The following is a 19,476-nucleotide window of genomic DNA, read 5'->3' as shown; positions in this document are numbered from 1 at the left end:
TTGTTATGGTCATCAAGCTTAATTAATCCTTTCTTAATCACTTAATTTGATATGGTTAGTAGAAGACTTCTTGATCCCTCCCCCACCCAAATCAATCATTGTTGTGTGATGATGGATCCCCTTCCCGACATCGTGTCCCACCTAATGTACCCAATCCTTTCTCCTCTTCTTCGTTATCGTGATAATAATGCACATATATTTTGCTTTTCTTGTTTTTATTATGAAAAATTACAGCTAAGTTATAATTTTTTTATGACGTCATGTACGGAAAATCTTGTCCTTTTTAATCCTTAATTTTATAGTATTTACAAAATTATTATAAATAAAAAGGAAACTCTTAAAAAAGATTTATGTCTTCTTTTATGTATTCTTCACATTATATATATATATATATATATATATATATATATATATATATATATATATATATATATATATATATATATATATATGCGGCAGCGGCCGAAGAAGACATCCAACGCAACTGAAAGCAGCGCTTCGTAGCGACAGCAGTGAGAGGAAGAGTTCGAAAAGAGTGCGGAGTTCCGACAGTTAAGCCGTTGCCTTCTCGCCGCCGTCGTCGCTTCCCGAAGCTTGGGTTCATTCCCGACGGCCGTGGGAGCGCCGCTTCGGTTCGAAGTCCTCCGTGGCCGGCGAGAGGGGTGGCGGCGGTCGTCGTGGAAGCGAGCGATGCCGCTCGTCCGGCTCCAGGTGAGGAACGAGTTCCGGCTGGGAGATGCGAAGCTTTACGAGGGGGGTAAATCCGATAAGGACGATTCCAAGGCGATCTTGGATGGCGTCGCGGTCGCGGGGCTCGTCGGGATACTGCGGCAGCTGGGCGACCTTACGGAGTAAGTAACCCTTTCTTTGATTCGCTTCTTGTTTCCTTTCTTGCTTGTTCGTTTCTCCTTTTGATTTGTTCTGCTGCTTGACTCGTTCAAAAAGCTGCGTCTTCTGGGACGAATTTTTGCTCGATGGTTCTCGAATTGGCTTAAAGCCCCTTTCCGATGCTTTTGGGTATAGTTAATTTGGAGTTCATCTTACTTTGTGAATTCTATGGTCATAAAAGTTATTTGCGGTGTTGCAATGGGTTATATAGGCTTCTTATTCCTCACCATTCATCAAATTTCCTTTTCCTCCTGTGAAATGGTGATCTCGACTCGTTTGCTTACTAGTGAATGATGGAGGCATTTTTGTTGGATGTGGTTGCTTTTAACTGATCAGAAGGAAGACCACCTCTAGAGTTGGTGAGTTGGTGGGCTCACATGTCTCGTACTCGCAAGTGAACATTATTGTTGCAGCTCGTAAAGGTGGCTTGCATCAACTTCAACCCATGTGCGATCTAGCTGGACTCAGAACAATGAATAGATCTGCCTGATGATGGATCATTTGGGTGATACGACGACGGCATGTGTCGGTTCTGAACTTGGCCCGCAACATTGCGGAGTAAAGCTGCAAGTGCAGCTTATACCTCACAAATTCAATGAAGGTCTCTGCTATTGTTATGCTTCTGGAGTAAATTTTAGGTTAGAGAATGACATAAAAGCAGATTCTTCACGTCCTGTGTCAAACGGATTTGCTGAGAGAATGGTTCGTTTATTTTCTTTAGAATTTGATAAGTTGAGAACCTGGAAATGTTCTCAAGGATAGAAAGATGGGGAAGTGAGGTAAGTGGTTAGTGAAGATGGTAATAAAATAAAGGATGGTTTGGCAATGTTGATGTTGCTATATAACTTATGAGCTTAATCATTTGGATTATTACGGTGTCTTAATTATAAGCTGTAAAACATAGATGCTTATGGCTAAGATCTAAGCAATGGATAGGAAACCAAATATTATGATTGAGCTAATCACTCGTATGGAGCACAATTACTATATTGATTTCCATTGTCTGTCTGATGCACTCTCCATGATAGAAGTAACGCAGACGGTTGGTATCAAAGCCTGTGGTTTTGATTTGGGCTCATTGTGCAACAGTTGCTATAAAGGTGCAACAGTCTGGTGCAGTCCCCACAAAGGGAAGTCTACCCAGCCATAGTTATCGTGAGAGAAGAATGTGAGGATACAACAAGTGGTTTGGCAATTAGATATCAGCTCAGCAGAAAAGTAATTGCAAGTCTTATCACCTGGATTTTAGCTATATGATGCAAGCAATAGCTGAATGCTCCGTGCTCTTCAAGGCTAGCTACGTTTTTTTTGATGTGCTGAATGCTAGTCCTAATCGGTGTGATACCTCCTTGGTCCAATGTGCTTCAAGATTTTTATTTATGTACTCTGCTCATTAGATTATGTTTCTCAGTTTTAACTAACTTGATCTTCCAATTTCTTTATTTTTTATTATAGTTGTTTCGTTATGTCAGTTATTCTTATTGTTATTTCTGCTTCCTTTGGATGGTATTGATTTACATAATTTTTCCTTTTTCTGATTTTTCTCATGATATTCTGTGCACTATATTTTGAATATTTTCTACATGCCTCTACTGAGATGAACCTGGAAATATAATAGATTTGCTGCAGATGTCTTCCATGACTTGCATGAACAAGTAACAGCTACAGCTGCAAGAGGGCGTAAAATATCTACAAGAATACAGAATATAGAATTTGCACTTCCATTCGTTGAGAAGGCTGTTAAAGGACAGAGAAGCCATATACATTTTGCATATGTTGCAGGTATCATTCTATTGACATATTTTATCCATGCATACTATAAAAATTTTAAATTCAGGTGCAAAAGCGCTAAATACAGTTATAGAGTTCTTTAGCATCAGGGTACTCAAAATAACTTATAGTTATAAGATGTCTTTCTCCATACTAAATTATCAGATTTCAGGTTCCAAATGGCATGCCCGTCTTCAAGATGAGAAAAGCCAACTTGTGCCCAGTGAGTTGCCATATTTTATGATTGAATCGTATGAAGAATGTCGTGAGCCACCACAGTTGTACTTGCTTGACAAGTATGTTATGTTTGGCAATGATTGAATTATGTGTTCTGATAATTTCTCTGCTTTGTTGTCAATAAACTAAAAGTATCTCCCGCTATTCAGATTTGATCATCATGGTACTGGAGCTTGTCTGAAGAGATATTCAGATCCATCGTATTTTAGGAGGGCATGGGCTGCATCAGAAACAGAAAAAGCTGAAGGTCTACAAAGAGAAAAAGTTCAGAAAATCCAGGTGCTTGTTTCTTTTAAATTTCAGGTGTCTATTTCCTATTATATCAACCGGTAAAAGGGCTTTAAATGGTGATTAGATAGGATGAAACTTTTGAAATGTATAATTAACTTGATAATGAATGATATAGTCAATCAACACATACAGCTGGAGTCAATATGGCGGTAGCTGGGCACAGAATGTAACTGGTAAGAACTAGGAGTCATGAACCACAGCTTAAATAAAGTGCCATCATCTGGGCAGTTGATGTAAAAATCTGTCCTCTGATATTTTAGTTAGGAAGTGATTTTATTATTCTTAATTGGTTATGTTTGGTTTTCATTACATGATTTGCTCATTGGAGCCAAAGTCCTTGTCTCTGAAACATAAGGAGAGTTCCTTTCTTAACTGGCCATAACCACCGTTAGTTCATGGGCCGAAAACACTAAAATACTTTTACCCCCATGAAATTACTTTTAGAATCTATATTCTGGTAGTTATGTAAAGCCAATGAACAATAGGCATACCTTGTGCCATTGTATTGTTGCCCTGTGCTTCATGTGTGTCAGACCTACAACTAAACAATCCTTAATCCACATGAGACTGAGCTGATTCACTGCACTTCTTTCTCCTTACTCTATTGGCAACAAGAGACCTTTGGGGATCCTCTATTGCCTTTCAGTGAGTGGAGAGATAGAGAACAGGGATCTATATTTATAGACTAGCTGTGCTCCTCCTATCTAACTAGGCTTGTTTAGGTCAGCATGGTATGTAACTTGGTTTAGAATCCTTATCTAACTAGGCTTGTTTAGGTCAGCACGGTATTTACCAATATGCACAAAGATTATTAGAAATAACTCAGACCATAAAGTTATGACAACTTGAGATTTTACCTGTTGTGCACATGTACTCTTAAAGTTGCATCTAATTAGAAACTACTGAAATTCACCCACCAAATCTTTAGACTTGCTTATGCAATAACCAAAAATTTCTATGCTTGATCTTAAGATCTTGCATGATATATTTATGTTCAGAGGAAAGGATCACAACCTAGAATTGGAGAAGTTCAACGTGAAGCCTACATATCCTGCAAAAATAGCAGGTATTGTCTCTTTGATTTGGTTTTCTATTTCTTAAGCTAACATTTCTGGTTCTTTATCATGGACTATGGGACTAACATGAAACATTTGTGTTCCTGAACTTTGTTATGCTTGTCGCAGCACAAGGTTTGCATCCCCCAGCATTGATGGGCAAAGCTTTACAACTGAGGATGCATCAGTACATGATGCAGGACTAAATTCTGAATTTTCTAGTAGATCTCCATCTTTTGGTTCCAGGGTCAGGGAACAAACATTAGATGTAAATAATTCAGCAGTGCCTGGTGGGTTGAAAGACAATGAAGTGTCAGAATCTGAGATTCTGTGCAATCATAGTGATCTGAATGCAAATGGTTCACATGACATTTCAAAAGGGAGATTGGGTGATAGTTCTAATCAAGGTTCACTGCATAGGTCTAGTGCTGTCAGATCATATTCTGTTACATGGGATGAAAAAACTGAAATAGTTAAACCTAGGAATTCTGTGTCATGTGATGTCACTCTTATTAATCCAGTTCAAGATTCAGAGTCTCTGCAAGTGGACTCTGAACCACAAAATCAGAACCATACTAAAGCTGGAGCATTCAGTCAAGCAGACATCTTGCTGGATACTGGTAAAGTACGGGTATCATTATCTGGTGCAAACTGCATGGATGAAGTCACTAGTGAAGCAGAAAACCATGCGGATGCACGCAATACCTTGGAGTCTGATGCGGAGAAAGAAGTTGAGTGCCAAACAAAATGGGAAGTGAATCCACCATGTGACTTTGGTTCTCAAGGAATGCAACCCGGAAATATAAGGAAACAGGACAGAGCTGCACCGAACCCTTCTATGGTCAAACTTCCTAATGCATCACAAAGTTCTTTGAAGCAAGATTCATCTTTAATGTTTATGGTATTAAAGCCTTCAGGCAGCTCAGGTCATATGCCGCCTCCTCAAGAAACTGTTGACTCTTCTCCAAATCATGAGTATTCCTTTGGAAATAATATTCATGATAATTCAGAAGGGAAAATTGATGAAGGCAACAGAAACAGTCACTTACCTGAGTCAGACATTGCTGATTCACAAATTATGATGGCAGACAAAAGTAGACCCAAGACATCTGTAGCTTGTGCACCTTCCATCCAACTTTGGGCAAATGGTGGTCTTTTTGGAGTTGGGGCTTCAAAACCTTTGTTTCTTGGGGTGATGAATAATTCTAGTGTAGATGTTACATCTGGTTATAGGAATTGCTCATCTAATTTACCAAATAACATTTTGAAGACTTCGAAGCGCATTAATGGATCATCGACCACATCAGATGCAATATTTTCATTCAGTGAATCTATATCAAGAGCTTCCAAATCTGCGCAGAAAATTGATGGAGAATCTCCTGTTTCAAGGTCCTTGGTCCAGAGCAATTCAAGTGTTAATCGGTTTCCAGCCAGAACTAATGATTTAGTTCAATTGAATGATTCCTCCAAATATCCTTCATCTTGCCATAGGAATCAACAATATGACAAGGATGTCAAGCAGAAGTCACAAGTCCCTGCACGATCCCTTTCATTAGGAGTATGTGATATGGGTCGAGAAAATCACTCAATTGTCACCAATGTAAGCTCCAACAGACCTGTTACAACCAAAAACAGTGCTGTTGTAGATGGTGTTCCTTTGTCTGTTGTCTATAAAACTAAGTCACAGTATCATGCATATAACCAAAGTACAAAGGGTATCTCATCAGGTTTTTCTGAACCTGGACAAAGGTTTCTTGCGAACTCACTTGAAACAAAGGGATCAATTGCCAATACTGATGGTTCTGTACCTTCTGGCGATAAAAGGAAATCAGAGGATATTTCACGCCTAAATAACCGCATGAAAGCACCAAGTGAAGCAGCTTCTCTGGCATTCTTTGGACAGGGCATCAAAAAGCAGTTTGATGGTGAGTCTTTGGAAAGGTCAACCTCTTCAACTTCATATTTACCGGAACAGTCTTCTCCACCTCTTGAACATATGAAAATCTCTTTTCAGCCTATGAATGGCCTGGAAACCTCCAAAATGAAACTTAAAGTTCTCAATGGCAGTCTCCCCGAGACCAGTGAGGACTCCATCTTTCCAGCATTTCAATTGATTCAGGGCCCAGTTGATTCATCACCAGATAATGGTTCAGAGTCAGATGACGATACATTTTGTATATCATGTCCTTCCTCAGAGGATCTCTTTAGCCCTCTCACAGACGCTAATTCTGAGCTGTGGGATAAAGATGAGAGAAGTGAATGTGAAGACCATGAGTTATGTGATGTCTCACCTAGAATTTCAATGTTGAATGCCTCTTTTTCTGGCTATATGAAATTAGAGAAAGTGAACCAATCCATGATGGATTTGGAAAGTGGATTGGGTCGTTATGGTGTTGGGAACACTGAAGGTACATTTCAAGATGTAGCAACTTTGAAGCTTCCTGTTCGAGGTTCTGCTGTATCCTTAGGGAATCAACAAAGAAGGCATGATTCTTCATCAGATGAACCAGCAAGTGTTCAGATGAAAACAAATGGCCATCTGCCACCACCTCCACCACTTCCTCCAATGAAGTGGAGGATATCAAAGCCATCAATTACTTCAGGAGGAGATGAGGCTGCTAACTTCACTGACAACACCAATTATCTAAATGGTCTACAAACTCCTACATCTTTTTCTCCTCATCAACAAGATCAGAGTGCACCAAGACAACCATGTGATTCTGACCTGATGATGTCATACTCTAACAAAACAGTAATGACATATTTAACATTTGCAGTGCTTTCACATATCGCAGATGGTTATATTTTGATATATGCTATACCTGCCGTTTCCTCATTTTTTGTAAATTATATCTGCAGCAAGATCAGCAGAAGCCAAATAAGCAGAAAAATCTGAGAGAAGGTGCCAGTAACAAAGAAGTCGACTTATGGGGAGAATTGCTTTGTCAAATCAGGAACAAGGTGGGTCTGAATCATGATTTAGAAAGACTTCAGCTTCATGAGTGATATTGGTAGTTAAATTGGACTTGCTATTGATAAAATATTTCATACAGCATTTCTTCTTTGTAACAAAATTGCCTTGCATTATCCATGACATGCAAATTAGCTAGCATCATCTGCACAATAGAGGCCTAAGTTTCAAACTGAATCTCATGAAATTAGCTATATTGCCACTTCTAGGTTAATTTCTATTGCAAATCTATGTGAAAGATTGATTTCTTATATCCCCAAAACTAATGATGGGCTTTTACAAATTACAAGAATCCGTGTGATCAATACTGCATCCAAGCATAAAGTCCTATAATCAAGTGTTAAAAATCCATGATTAATCCAGGGTGCATGTTCTCGAATCACAGGAACTCTAATTCTACTAATAAAGACATTGTTCATGATGCTGTTCTGTTGCTCTCTGCAGTCATATAATCTGAGATGTACTTCAATGTCAAAGATAAGTCTTCAACCACAGGCTACATCAATGTAACACTGCCAATGTTTTGCAGTCTCGGAGAAGGCAAGCACAATTCACCAGGTCCAACTCATTTTTTGTTTCTCTTTTACATATGTTTCACTCATTAATTTGTTCATATATTTTTTTATCTCATCAAGCAGCCGGGCACCAATGAGGATGCCGATGACAGACAACTAAACCGACCGAACATTCCAACCTGATTTAAGTGTGGATAAAATGCTTTTTAGTTCAGCTGTCAGCATGCTGAATAATTTACAAAATGTGTGTGTAAATCAGCAATTCTTCCGGTGTAAATATAGTACCCAGGGCTGTGTTGCTCTCTCTCTCTCTCTCTCTCCCTAAGCATTTTAATATTCAGATCATGGTGCTGGATCTGTAACTCACAATGTACTGTAGATATTTGCCTACATTGTTCAATCAAATAAGAACGCAATGATAGAAACCAATCTTTGTTTACTGAAAGGAAACAAAAGCTTTTTTTTGTTTGCAGAGAAACACTGGCAAATCTGATGCTAAGGGTGGTTGCTCTCTCTTAGATGTTGTAGAATCATCAAGCTAATTAACCATACAAGTGTTTTGATGCACAAATTCTTTGATATATAAATGTCTATCTATTGGAATCTTCCTCTACATTAGACATACAAAAGAAGGAAAATGAAGGTATCCTGCCCTCAGTGGTAAGTCATATGTATCCTGCTCTACTCAAAGTTCTTACTTTCACGTGTCGTCATAGTTATTAATGAATCTTTTGTTGATAGCTAAAAATGACGTTCTACCTAATAATATTCTTGTAAAAGTTCATATATATATATATATATATATATATATATATATATTCAGATCCTCTGCTTATGCTGAAAACTCAACTCAAAGATGATTACATATGAGATAATTATAATTGTTTAAAGAATATTTTAATAAATTTGAAAATTCTTATCACTATAAGAAAATTTTAAGGTGTATTAATATCGATTAAGATATGACTGTTTATAGCAATCTTATAGTAACTCAATGGAGATTAATTACAAGAATATTTATATTTTGAATTTTATTTTGTATATTTTAGTGTATATATATTATCGTCTGAGCTCACTCTGTTCTCGTCGTCGTTGTCCGACCCTTATTTCTTCTTCGTCTCCGACTCCAAGAAACGACGCAAAGACCTAATCTGGATCGGGCATGACGACCAGCAATCTTCCTCCGGGGGTGCTTCTTCTCGTCTCCCTGATATATGTTATGGTCCCCTTCTTCCCCTGAGATTTCGATCGAAGATCTAATTTCTTTTCCTTTTCTCTCTTCCTTTCTTGGTGCTTCTTACGGTCTCCTTCATCCCCCGAGATTCCGTCTCCCTAATATAGGGTTCCGGTCCCCTTCTTCCACGGGATTTCGATCGAAGATCTGATTTATTTTCCTTTTCTTTCTCTCTTGACGCTTCGTTCGAACGGGAAACGTCAGCGAACCAGGTGGTTCTCCTCCTCGTTTTCGTCGATTCCTATGCGATAGTGTTATGGGCGGATTGTTCTACGTAGTCAGCCATTGATGTTATTTGGGATTCAAAACACGACATGTTGTTGATACATTGTCTATTTGGAGTGTCATGGTTTTTGTCCTCCTTGTTGACTTCATCTTGGTTTCTTTTGTTGCAGCACTTGGGATCAATGCATCTCCATGAGAAGAAACATGCGCTACTTCAACGTTATGATTCTTGGCCAGGCAGAGTCTCGTTATGAAGGTTCTTTCTAGAAGGACTACTTTAGCTGTTCCATAGTCAGTTAAACTCTTCTTTTTTGTTATTGTCGAATCAATCTTTGTGTGACATATGTTCTTGTTTGATTGTTGTCTCTTAAATGCAAGACATGTGCCAGAATTTCATATTACCTATCATGGGCATTAGATTTTTGAGTAGTCTACTTCTCCTCAAATGATGAATCCCCTTAAAAGAGCGCTTGATACTTTCATCAAGAATCTACATACCGAGTCTATGATATTTTTCCAGATGTCCATTGGAAGCAATATGCCATAAAAATATGTGAGAGGGCGATAAGATAGATGCCTGCACATGAGGACATGCCTTTGATTACGATCTAACTATGTGCTAATGCTACTATAGAAAAAGGGCTCTGAAAATTATTCAGCTTATTGTCTCAAAATATAAGATGATCGTATTGTCAATCTTATTGTTGCTTATGTAGATGAGAAGATACAGCAAATGCAAATTTAGTATTAAGACTGTGAATGAGGCACTGATAAGGTATCAGTGTTGGGAAGTGAAAGCTTGGTGAGTTGCTTATCTTAAAGGTTCTGTGAATTTTTCTATTGTACTGTTAGGCCTGAATGATGCATTCTGACCTATCTTCTATTCAGTGGAGAAATTCTCCACTTGTGATGGAAATATTAATATAACCTGAAAAATGAGATCGTGAAAGTTGATGTCCGATACAAAAATCATTTGATTGTGTTAAACAAGACAGCTTTGTTTAATTTAGAAGACAAGAGAGTTGTCAGCTAGTGTATACATGACGTCGTTATGAAACTACTGAAGTTTTCTTTATTCAGTCCTGGTCAAGTTAGAAAGGAAAAGGATGATCAGGCTTCCTCACCAAAGTTCTAGTGGTTGCCTGGTAGGGGTTGTCGTAATTTTTTAATATTTTCTTCATTATTTTTAGTTGATGTTGTAGGGAGTCTCTAGATTCAACTTTTGAGCTTATCTGTTATCTGAGTCCTGATATGGTTATGGTGTTATGTTAGGTTATCAAAGACAATTTTTTTCTTATAAATAATATGTGTTCTTTAAATGTAATTTCTTATTTCTTTTTCTTGGTAGTCATATTTATCTTGCAAAGCTTTAGTTTCATTTTATCTTTCTTGATAACCTTGAATATGTATCTAACTTTAGACTTTGCAATCTACCAACTTCTTTGGGTTTTTCCCATCGCAGTGGGTGCATGTAGAAAGAAGACACCTTTGATGTCTTTCATTTTGACTGATTTAACAATATCTTCTTCAGTCACCTCTTGTTGGTAAGGATACTACAACTTTATGCTAGTTCTAGTAACAGATAGTTTATCTCTTTAAGGTACAAATTTTGTTTTTATCACTATAATTTCTTTTGAACCTCTCTTTTTTCATATTGATACATCATTGTCTGCAGTTGTCATCAGTGTCATCGGGTACATGGAGTCCTGCAGAGTTGCCTTCATCCTCATGGACTGTTCATACCGCTCCCTTGTTGCTCAGAGGGTTTAGGACTCTCTCTTTTTTCAATGAGTTTTGCAGTTGCTGTCCAAACCTTCTTAAAACTCTCTTTTTTCATTGAGTTTTGCAGTTGCTGTCCAAACCTTCTTAAAACTCTGTCTTAGGGGCTCAAAGGATACTGCTGCTGCTGCTCTGGCCCTAGTCAGAAGAAATGAGTGGGCACTGAAGACCAATAAGATAATGGTCGAGGTGCAACCAGTGAACAGGAAGAGTGCCCAAAAGCTGTCCAAGCTTAGGCTCTCCTTTTTCCTGTCGTTGTCTGGGGTTGGAGAGCTGGACAAGGCGACCGAAAACCACTTCTTTTCTAGGTTATTTAGTGCCCCGTTCTCTGCTAGTTGCAGTATGACTTGGGAGAAGTCAGCAGCCAGAGGAGAATCTTTGGGGAACACCTGAGTAAGAGGAAAAGTAAACATAATGTTAATAGTGTACTCGGTTGAGTAATTCACGAGTGCAAAAGAGTCTGGAAATGCCTGCTCAAGAAATTAGATGATATACATGCTCGTGTAAGCAATTTTAATGCATAGATTTATTTGTAGGGTTGACATCGTATATATGTGTGTGTGCAGGTAGGATAAGAAAATTAAGTTGCATATTTATGTGCAATTGCATGCTAAATTTGAACATTTTTGTGAAAAAAATTTATTAGCAGGGCAATGAAGTATTTTTCGTATTCCAGGCAGGGATAGATAAGATGAGACTCACAAAGCCAAAGCCGCCCAGCCTGTGTGTCTCCCCACTGACCGTGAAATCCTTGTACCGGGAGAGGAACACCCTGATATAAGGCGTCTCAAGGTAGGCAGCTGATATCTTGTTACTCTTAAAGGCCTCGCTGAAGGCTTCTGGTGATCTAATCCACTCAATGTTTCTTTCCTTGTAGCCTAACACATCCTTCACGTACTTGAGAAGAAAGGCGCTGCCATCATAGCCAACCCTACTTCCTGGTGGCACCGCTCCAAGTTTCTCAGTAACTAGTATGGAGCTGAGGTTCGCTGTGAAGCTGGATGTCAAGATGAAGACCACAAGCAGCCACACAACCATCACCGTTTTCGTGTAGTAGCTGTGGATCCTTCCTTGATGATTAAGAAAAGGAAACATGACACGGGTCAGGTAAATCACTGGTTTGACATACAATGTCAAATCCTGATCGATTCGGTTTACCATGGGCGAAGAAGATGGTGGAGAAAATTAGCCACAGCGCAGCTCCGAGCTGGACGCACCAAGTGCCGTGGAACTCGGGATTACTGTCGCGTTCGAGGTACCACAAAACGCCTGCGGTGTAGATCAGGGTGGCAAGGATAAGGAACCACACGTCTCTCGTGAATGGCTTTATGAGCATCCATGGCGTGTGGTTGGGTCTCAAGGGCACCATCATTGCAAGGCTTGATGAGAGAATCGGCTCAGTGAACGAGACATCCATTGCCCGTTTTGCCAGGATCGTTATGTCCCCCACCGCTGCATCGATTACCTAGAACAAATTTTTTTATGCATCATCAGTGCTCGACTCACACTTAACTACGAAGAAAGATCATCTATGTACCTGCAAAGGGACCCGATTCACGAGATCATCGTAGGAGCCAGCGAAAGGTATGAACTCGTAATACAGATCATAGCTCAAGTGTTTCAGAATCTCCCGAAAGACGTCAATGCAGAATCCGGTTACCCCCTTCACCTTCCCAGTACTGTCATCGTATTCCACCTTCACGAATTGATCGAAGGTCGTGTGATTGGGTACTCCGATCCTTAGCATGCCCCACCCACCTGGGGTCCTCTCCGCGCCTCCTGGCCAGAACACCGGACGCAGGACATCCACCACCGGCCTCCCATGCCCCATCTCCGTCTCCTCCTCGAAGAAACCATATCCCTCTGACCAAAACCCTAGCTCCCTGTAACTCCTTCCTACTACGTTTAGGACACGGAAAGCCGAGTTTCGTCTCCCGTCCTCAGGCAAGCTCCCCTCTCTTGTGAAGCTTATGGAGCCACTCAACCCAGAAAAATTGCCCAGTAGGACACCTTCCAACAACGCGATGCTGCTTCTGTTCTCGGCCCTTTCTGCTGCCGCATGAGCCAGAACATGCACCGCGTCGTACGCTCGGACCGCATGCATCCCCGGTTGCTTACCCTTTGTTCCGTACTCTTGGTCGAATCTTTGCTGGAATTCCGAAGAGAAGTCGTGGAAGAAGCTGGTGGTCGTGTTGACGTAGGTACTGATTCCTATCACACCTTGCATGTAAGAAGAGATGAAGGAGGAGCTGAGATCGGTGGAGTCGAGGAGGGCGGTGATGTCGTCATTCACAATCCATACGTGACCCTTTGCCATCATCCCCAGCAGCTTTGCCTCCTTGAACAGATGGACGGCCAGCTCTGGTGAGGATCGCAGGACGATGAACACCTTCGATAGCTGTGGAGGGACGTGCTTCAGCTTCTGGCGAACTGTGTCCGCTGCGTCGTCATCGGAGACCGTGTGCCATGGTGGGAATGCTATATGGTGGTCGACCCGAGAACCACCGGCTCGAAGCGCATCAGAAAGGAGAGGGAGGACTCCAGATATGCTGCCATAGCTATCATCTTCGTACAGTACTATGACTCTCCTCCAGTTGTATGATCTCACGACGTCAGAGAGGCAGCGCGCCTCGCCGGAGTTCGGATACGACATCCGAACCAAGAAAGGCATCGGTGACAAGGGGGTTGGTGTCGTGGCGAGAGAGATTACTGGAATTCTTGCAGTGCTGCCAAGTCTTGCCAAGACCGCGACCTCCGGCCATGTCCCCGCACCGATGATTGCTTCTGCTCCCCAGTTCATGAGATCTTGAGCTGCACCACCACAGATGTATGCATGGTATCAGCAATAGATTCTCTTGCCATTAAAAGAAGAAATGAATCACCTTTCGTGTATATTTCGAGGGGGTCGGCGCTGCTGCTAAACTCTCTGACACTTAGAAGAAGCGATGAAGAAGAAGAGTTGTAGTGTCGGGCTGCAATCTCAATTGCCACCTTCTTCTCTCTCCCGACGCGAGACTCGGTGTTTACCAGCGCACCAATGTAAACGCTAGCTGCTTTGGCGCAATAGAGAGAGGAGCAGAAGAAGAGGAACGAGAGGAGAGAAGCACGCATGTTGTTCTACAACATCTTCTACACATCAAACATCTACAAACTCTGCATATTCAAGAAACAGTTCCAGGCAGGCGAATTCCAAATCTTGGACCAAGAAATCACTCGGAAATGCACTTTGCCGACTTTGACTTTACAGGGTTGACTTCCGTTTGACTTGGAATCAGTGTGATCAGCGACTGTGGCAGCCAAGTTTTTGGAGTGGAAACGCATGCCGCGCTTTCTCTCGGTCAAAACGTGCGCTGCACGCTACCGCTTCCGCGTAGCATTAGGGGAAGGAGCGATCCTTCTCTTGGATTTCCATCTCCACAAGCAACAAGAACCATGTCTTTCAGCTTACTCTTGTGGTGGTTGGATTCATGTTTGTTGGACACTTCAAGTGCAAGGCATGATCCGATGACAGAACCAACAAAGGAAAAGGGGAAGCAAAGATGACTTCTCCTCCTCCTCCATATTTCTCACCCTCCTAAATGTGGCTGCCACATTCCAACCAATCTCTCTTAGCTCTCTTCCTCTTCGTCTCGGCGTCGATTCTGGTCGTCGGCACACTGCGAACGATCGTAGAGTTTTCTTTCCTGACTAAAATCTATTTCTCGACAACTCATGGAGACCCTGCTGACGTACTCGAACAAGGATGCAATCTCTTCCAAGGGAGGTGGGTGTTGGATGAGCACAACTCTCGCCCTCTCTACACCGAGGAGAGCTGCCCCTACTTGACCAGGCAAGTGACCTGTGGGAGGAACGGGCGCCCGGACTCCCTCTACCAGAAGTGGCGGTGGAAACCGGACGCATGTGATCTGCCAAGGTTTGACCCGCTCCCGCCCTCATAGTCTGCTAAACTTCGTTCCATAGATCTCATCGCATCCCCATGCGCCATTGCAAGGTTCGATGCTTTGAAGTTGCTGGAGAGGCTGAGGAACAAGAGACTCATGTTCGTCGGCGACTCGATACAGAGGACGCAGTGGGAGTCCATGGTGTGCCTCCTCCAACCTGCAGTCCCCGACGGCAAACGGTTCATCCACAAGGATCCCCCAAGGAAGGTTTTTGTGGCGGAGGTACAAGCTAGTCCATGTCGATCGCTACCGTGATTGCTTGTTCTTCATGTTTACGCTGGTGGGCAGGAGTTCAATGCATCGATCGAGTTCTACTGGGCTCCGTTTCTAGTGGAATCGAACTCTGATCACGCCACGAAGCACACAGTTCAGAGAAGGCAGGTGAAGCTGGACTCCATCACAGAACACAGCCAGCACTGGGCGGCGGTCGACGTGTTGGTGTTCGAGAGCTACGTTTGGTGGATGTATCAGCCTCTCATCAACGCAACGTCGGTAGCTTCTCGTCTTCCACGGTGATCAGCACAAACGCGATCGGCTTCGTCTGATTTCTCCTCCTCCTTGGCAGAAATGGCTCCCATGACGTCCACGAGTACGATGTCGTCGCCGCATATGAACTGATGCTGAGGACCTGGGCAAAATGGATCGACTCCGCCATGAATCCCGACACACAGAAGGCCTACTTCATGAGCTTATCACCAACCCATCTTTGGTAAGCCTGCACAACCCTTCTCCGTTCTTGTTGCAGGAACTGCTGATGGCAGCTCTTGCAGGAGCTGGGAGTGGAGAAACGGGAGCAACGGGAACTGCTTCAATGAGTCGTACCCGATTCAGCGGCCATTCTGGGGAGCAGGATCCAGCTTAGATGTCATGAGAGCAGTGGCAGAAGCTCTGCAAGGGTTGAAGGTGAAGGTGACGATGTTGAACATCACGCAGCTATCGGAGTTCCGCATGGACGCTCACACCTCCGTGTACACCGAGCGAAGAGGAAAGCTCATCACGGGCGAGCTGAGATTGAATCCAGAGATGTACGCAGACTGCATCCACTGGTGTTTGCCGGGTGTTCCAGATACTTGGAACGAGATCTTGTATACGTACTTGATACACGGTGGTCACTAAGCATCTGTCGTAGTACATGAGAATTATACACTATACATTCTTCTTCTTCCCTCTTTGTATCTTTGCCAATAACAAGATCGAGAGGAGCTGCAATGCATCCATCCCTCCGAAAGAAAAGGGCTCAATTGATTATGATTCAGCACTCTGGAGACGAAGCAAAGCAGAACAAACAGAGCACTCTGTAGACTGACAATGAGGCTTTTAGATAGCGAGGAAAGAGGAGAGATCGATAATTAATTACGATATCAAATAAAGACAAAAAGGGAGATTTTGCCGATGTGGCAATGATCTAAGATGGGAGAGTTAGTATTTATACTACCTATCGGGATGACGAGACAACGTATTCGGAAGCTTACAGAACGTTACCGTCTTTTTATACGCGGCAAAAGTACGTTTGCGTCCTTTTACTCCGGACCCCACCAAAAGTGGAGCTCCTACGTTAGTGGGCCGGACCCGGTCTGGATTTGATCCGGAACCGGACCCGGTCCGGCCGAATAAAATCGGTGGTTGAATTGACATCGATCTCGTAATGTTTTGTAGTTGGATTAATTTGTTGGTTCATATGTCACGGATGTCAGAAGCTGTCACGTGACCGATCTAACTAAACCAGACCGGTCGAAAGTATCAAATGGGGTTCAGACCTTTTGTTATCTCGAAGTCGAAACCCTACGGGTGTCGCCGGCGACTTTCTGGGCTGGGCGAGGTCTGTTCTTGAGGGTTCCGCCTTAGAACCATCAATTCCGATCCGGAGAAGCGGAAAGCTCGCATTTGGTACATCTGTCCTCTCTCTCTCGACTGCGTTCAGATATTCTTTTTTTTGTTAGTTAGTGTGATAGTTCTTTGATCAGTAGTGTTCGGGACCTTAGTTGTTATGAGTATTTGGTTGGGACTAATTCGAAAAGTAATGAATCGATCATTTTCAGCTTTAGGGTTTAGGTGATGAACTTCCCTTTGGGCCACCTGCTTCGTCTTTGATTATAGTGATTGTAGCCGCAAAATTAAGCATGACCCGACATCATGGAAATGGCCATCTTATAGTTGCTTGAGCTTAGGGAATTCTAATCTCTGTTGAGATTTATCAGCTGAATTCTGAACTTCTTTTTTGTTTTTGCACTTGCGGTCTTCTCCATTGCCAGACGATATATATGTAGAAATAAACATTATGTTGAATAGTCTCTTACGGGAGCAATAATTCTCTCTTACTATGGGTTATTATCACAATTCATATACATTTGATGGATTTGGTGATAAAGTGTGTCGTCAGCACAAAATTTCTGAGGGAAGCAAGTTATGAGCCTTTTACTCCAAAGGCTTACTTGTCAAAATTATGATCACCATCGCCCTAAATAATTTTCTATTTCTTCCTGAGGGTTTTTGTTAGTGATGGGTTAAGAGTATTTATTTTCGAGTTATTTGTAGGTGAAATGTCTGTTTTCATTTTTTCAGTTTTTTTCTTCACATTGACATTTTTACAGATCATACTTGTTAGAAAAACTTATTCTATGATAAGATAATTTTATTTAATCCTTGGGTCTTGGGTGAAAGACATCGATTTACAAAACAATATTGGTCGGATCGTATTAGTATAGAGAACATGCTTAAAATAAAAATACTAGTACTAGGGAAAATGCAAACTAATAATTAGGGAAAAATGTTCATGAATTGTCAGGAGGAAATTAAGGTGGTAAGATTATATGTCGATTTGTCATGTCTCCGTTTCTCAGATTAGCAGGTATGCGCACTTTGTAAGGACTGCATTACAATTTCTTGTAGTGCCAACAAATCTTTCCTCTTTTTAGAGTACTAGTTGGATGATCGATTTTTGTGATACCTGGATCATTAAGTTTGAATGAATAAATAAATCACAGCATGTAGTTCACTGCAACATGGAAAAAGGAAAACATTCTGCATTGTGTCAGTTTACCAGTTGGAGTATTCTGTTTGTTCCTCAATGTAAGAAACTGGTGCAGGTGCAAAACTTGTACTCTTAATGCAACAAGGTCTTTATTGTCTTTATTGTTTGTTGTCTTAAAATTTGTGGAGTCTCAGAAGAGTTATGATATAGCTTAGTTACTTTGAATTCATTTATAAACCTTGATCATATAGATTACTGACAAGTGATTCTGTATGGTTATCTTGTACTTTTATCTGTCATATCTTGTTTGTTTTGGCATTTCTTCCTTTCTGTTAACTTTTTGCTTTTAGTAGCATGTCTTATTGTTGCTTGATCATGTAATTTCTTGACCATCAAAAGAGCTCTTTGGAGTACCTTGTAGAAATCTTTATAGAACAGAGACGTCTACAAGGGGTGTGTGTGTGTGTTTGTGTGTTCTCCAAAGATTGTGGTGTGAGTATCCCTTATCACGACCTCATTGATATATGCTACAGCTCAGGTAATTGTCATATCTAATATGATGTTGGTTGGAAAATAGGTAATGGAAACTGATCAGAAACCTCAAACTTTGTACCGCTGCAAAAGATGCCGCCGCATTGTTGCCTCACAAGGGAACGTGGTACCACACGAACAAGGTAAAGGAGAATCTTGTTTCAAATGGAACAAACGAAGCGACCCATCGAACACCGATAAGAAACCTGAATGTTCCTCAATATTTGTGGAGCCTATGAAGTGGATGGAAGCAGGTACCTAGAAACAACACTTTTATCACTTGTGAGACTGCAAAAGAGGCGTCATGGAGCAATCAAACTAACCCGCAATCCCTGGTTGCTGTGTGACCCAGTGGAAGGCGGCCATGTCGAGGAGAAACTTTGGTGCTTAGGTTGCAAAGCTCGTTTAGGCTCATTCAACTGGGCAGGGATGCAGTGCAGCTGTGGAGCATGGGTTAATCCAGCATTTCAACTGCACAAGAGTCGAATTGATGAATCTACTTGTTGAGCTGTGTCTGTAATGTTGATTGAATCGCCATTTTACACCGTATTAATGTCAACAACACTGAATCTTTTTTTCCAAGAAATTAAAGAACTTTGTATACCCTTCCATTGGAAGGATATAAAGGTCTGATTACAGTAGGGTGGAAGCATCAGCTCTCTCCACATACAAGTTAGCTGAGTAAGTTTACTGTAGTTAGTTAAATTGTGTACAAAAACTCGGTGACTCAAATAATGGAGTCAAGTTTTCAAATATCACTAACAAAAGAGTTTAACATCCATTGTACATTTTTATAAGAACTCTTTAAGTTGACTAATTTGCTTTTGCTTGCCCATCTCAGCCCCTATATTAGTGCTTGGCACGTTGCTTGTTTTGCACCCTTCATCTTGCAAGGAGTACAGTCAGCAGCCACTATATTCCTCCTTTTGTCTCATAAAACAAAGTCACTCACTACCTACAAAATTCAAAGAAGAAATAAGGAGGAACCATCACACTCTAGTGAGAATTCAGCTGAATCAAATTGCATATGTTGTTGGTGATGTTGATACTCTTTACACTGATGTTTCA

General features: G+C 41.4%; 4 protein-coding genes and 1 long non-coding RNA gene across 12 annotated transcripts; 4 read left to right on the top strand and 1 right to left on the bottom strand.

Annotated features, from left to right (window-relative positions):
• Positions 1-490: 490 nt before the first annotated feature.
• On the top strand, positions 491-8,166 carry LOC135585865 (SCAR-like protein 2). 3 transcript variants are annotated; one of them, XM_065138075.1, is made up of 9 exons: positions 491-851; positions 2,507-2,670; positions 2,831-2,954; positions 3,045-3,174; positions 4,185-4,252; positions 4,371-6,993; positions 7,101-7,202; positions 7,657-7,752; positions 7,851-8,166. In XM_065138075.1, exons 1-8 carry the CDS (start codon positions 691-693, stop codon positions 7,720-7,722), a joined length of 3,438 nt encoding a protein of 1,145 aa, XP_064994147.1. In that variant the 5' UTR covers positions 491-690; the 3' UTR covers positions 7,723-7,752; positions 7,851-8,166. The 3 variants fall into 3 exon arrangements, with proteins under 3 accessions (XP_064994147.1, XP_064994146.1, XP_064994148.1); XM_065138074.1 differs by having other exon boundaries at positions 7,657-7,770; XM_065138076.1 differs by having other exon boundaries at positions 723-851; positions 2,518-2,670; positions 7,657-7,770.
• Positions 8,167-8,797: 631 nt separating this feature from the next.
• Positions 8,798-12,458, top strand: LOC135630796 (uncharacterized). 3 transcript variants are annotated; one of them, XR_010494142.1, is made up of 5 exons: positions 8,798-9,173; positions 9,357-9,477; positions 10,649-10,730; positions 10,862-11,757; positions 11,843-12,458. It is a non-coding gene; the product is annotated as an uncharacterized LOC135630796 (long non-coding RNA). The 3 variants fall into 3 exon arrangements; XR_010494141.1 differs by having other exon boundaries at positions 8,798-9,477; XR_010494140.1 differs by having other exon boundaries at positions 8,799-9,442.
• On the bottom strand, positions 10,698-14,085 carry LOC135630795 (glutamate receptor 2.7-like). The gene is made up of 5 exons (XM_065137989.1): positions 13,848-14,085; positions 12,503-13,776; positions 12,124-12,430; positions 11,668-12,035; positions 10,698-11,354 (listed from the first exon to the last, which is right to left on the bottom strand). Exons 1-5 carry the CDS (start codon positions 14,074-14,076, stop codon positions 11,004-11,006), a joined length of 2,529 nt encoding a protein of 842 aa, XP_064994061.1. The 5' UTR covers positions 14,077-14,085; the 3' UTR covers positions 10,698-11,003.
• A 425-nt stretch (positions 14,086-14,510) lies between these two features.
• LOC103975464 (protein trichome birefringence-like 31) lies at positions 14,511-16,071 on the top strand. The gene is made up of 5 exons (XM_009390431.3): positions 14,511-14,878; positions 14,957-15,128; positions 15,195-15,394; positions 15,472-15,615; positions 15,677-16,071. The coding sequence occupies exons 1-5, from the start codon at positions 14,544-14,546 to the stop codon at positions 16,020-16,022; spliced, it is 1,197 nt and encodes a 398-aa protein (XP_009388706.2). The 5' UTR covers positions 14,511-14,543; the 3' UTR covers positions 16,023-16,071.
• A 570-nt stretch (positions 16,072-16,641) lies between these two features.
• LOC103975465 (probable inactive dual specificity protein phosphatase-like At4g18593) lies at positions 16,642-19,049 on the top strand. Of its 4 annotated transcripts, none has more exons than XM_065138374.1 (4): positions 16,671-16,793; positions 18,277-18,369; positions 18,455-18,662; positions 18,761-19,049. In XM_065138374.1, the coding sequence occupies exons 3-4, from the start codon at positions 18,458-18,460 to the stop codon at positions 18,913-18,915; spliced, it is 360 nt and encodes a 119-aa protein (XP_064994446.1). In that variant the 5' UTR covers positions 16,671-16,793; positions 18,277-18,369; positions 18,455-18,457; the 3' UTR covers positions 18,916-19,049. The 4 variants fall into 4 exon arrangements, with proteins under 4 accessions (XP_064994445.1, XP_064994446.1, XP_064994444.1 ...); XM_065138372.1 differs by having other exon boundaries at positions 16,679-16,793; positions 18,231-18,369; XM_018821164.2 differs by having other exon boundaries at positions 16,718-16,793; positions 18,299-18,369.
• The last annotated feature ends 427 nt before the right edge of the window (positions 19,050-19,476 follow it).

This window comes from Musa acuminata, chromosome BXJ3-2 (genome assembly GCF_036884655.1).
Source record: "Musa acuminata AAA Group cultivar baxijiao chromosome BXJ3-2, Cavendish_Baxijiao_AAA, whole genome shotgun sequence".
Lineage (NCBI taxonomy): Eukaryota > Viridiplantae > Streptophyta > Magnoliopsida > Zingiberales > Musaceae > Musa > Musa acuminata.
The sequence above is the reverse complement of the archived record's forward strand: the minus strand, read 5'-3'. Positions and strand labels throughout refer to the sequence as shown.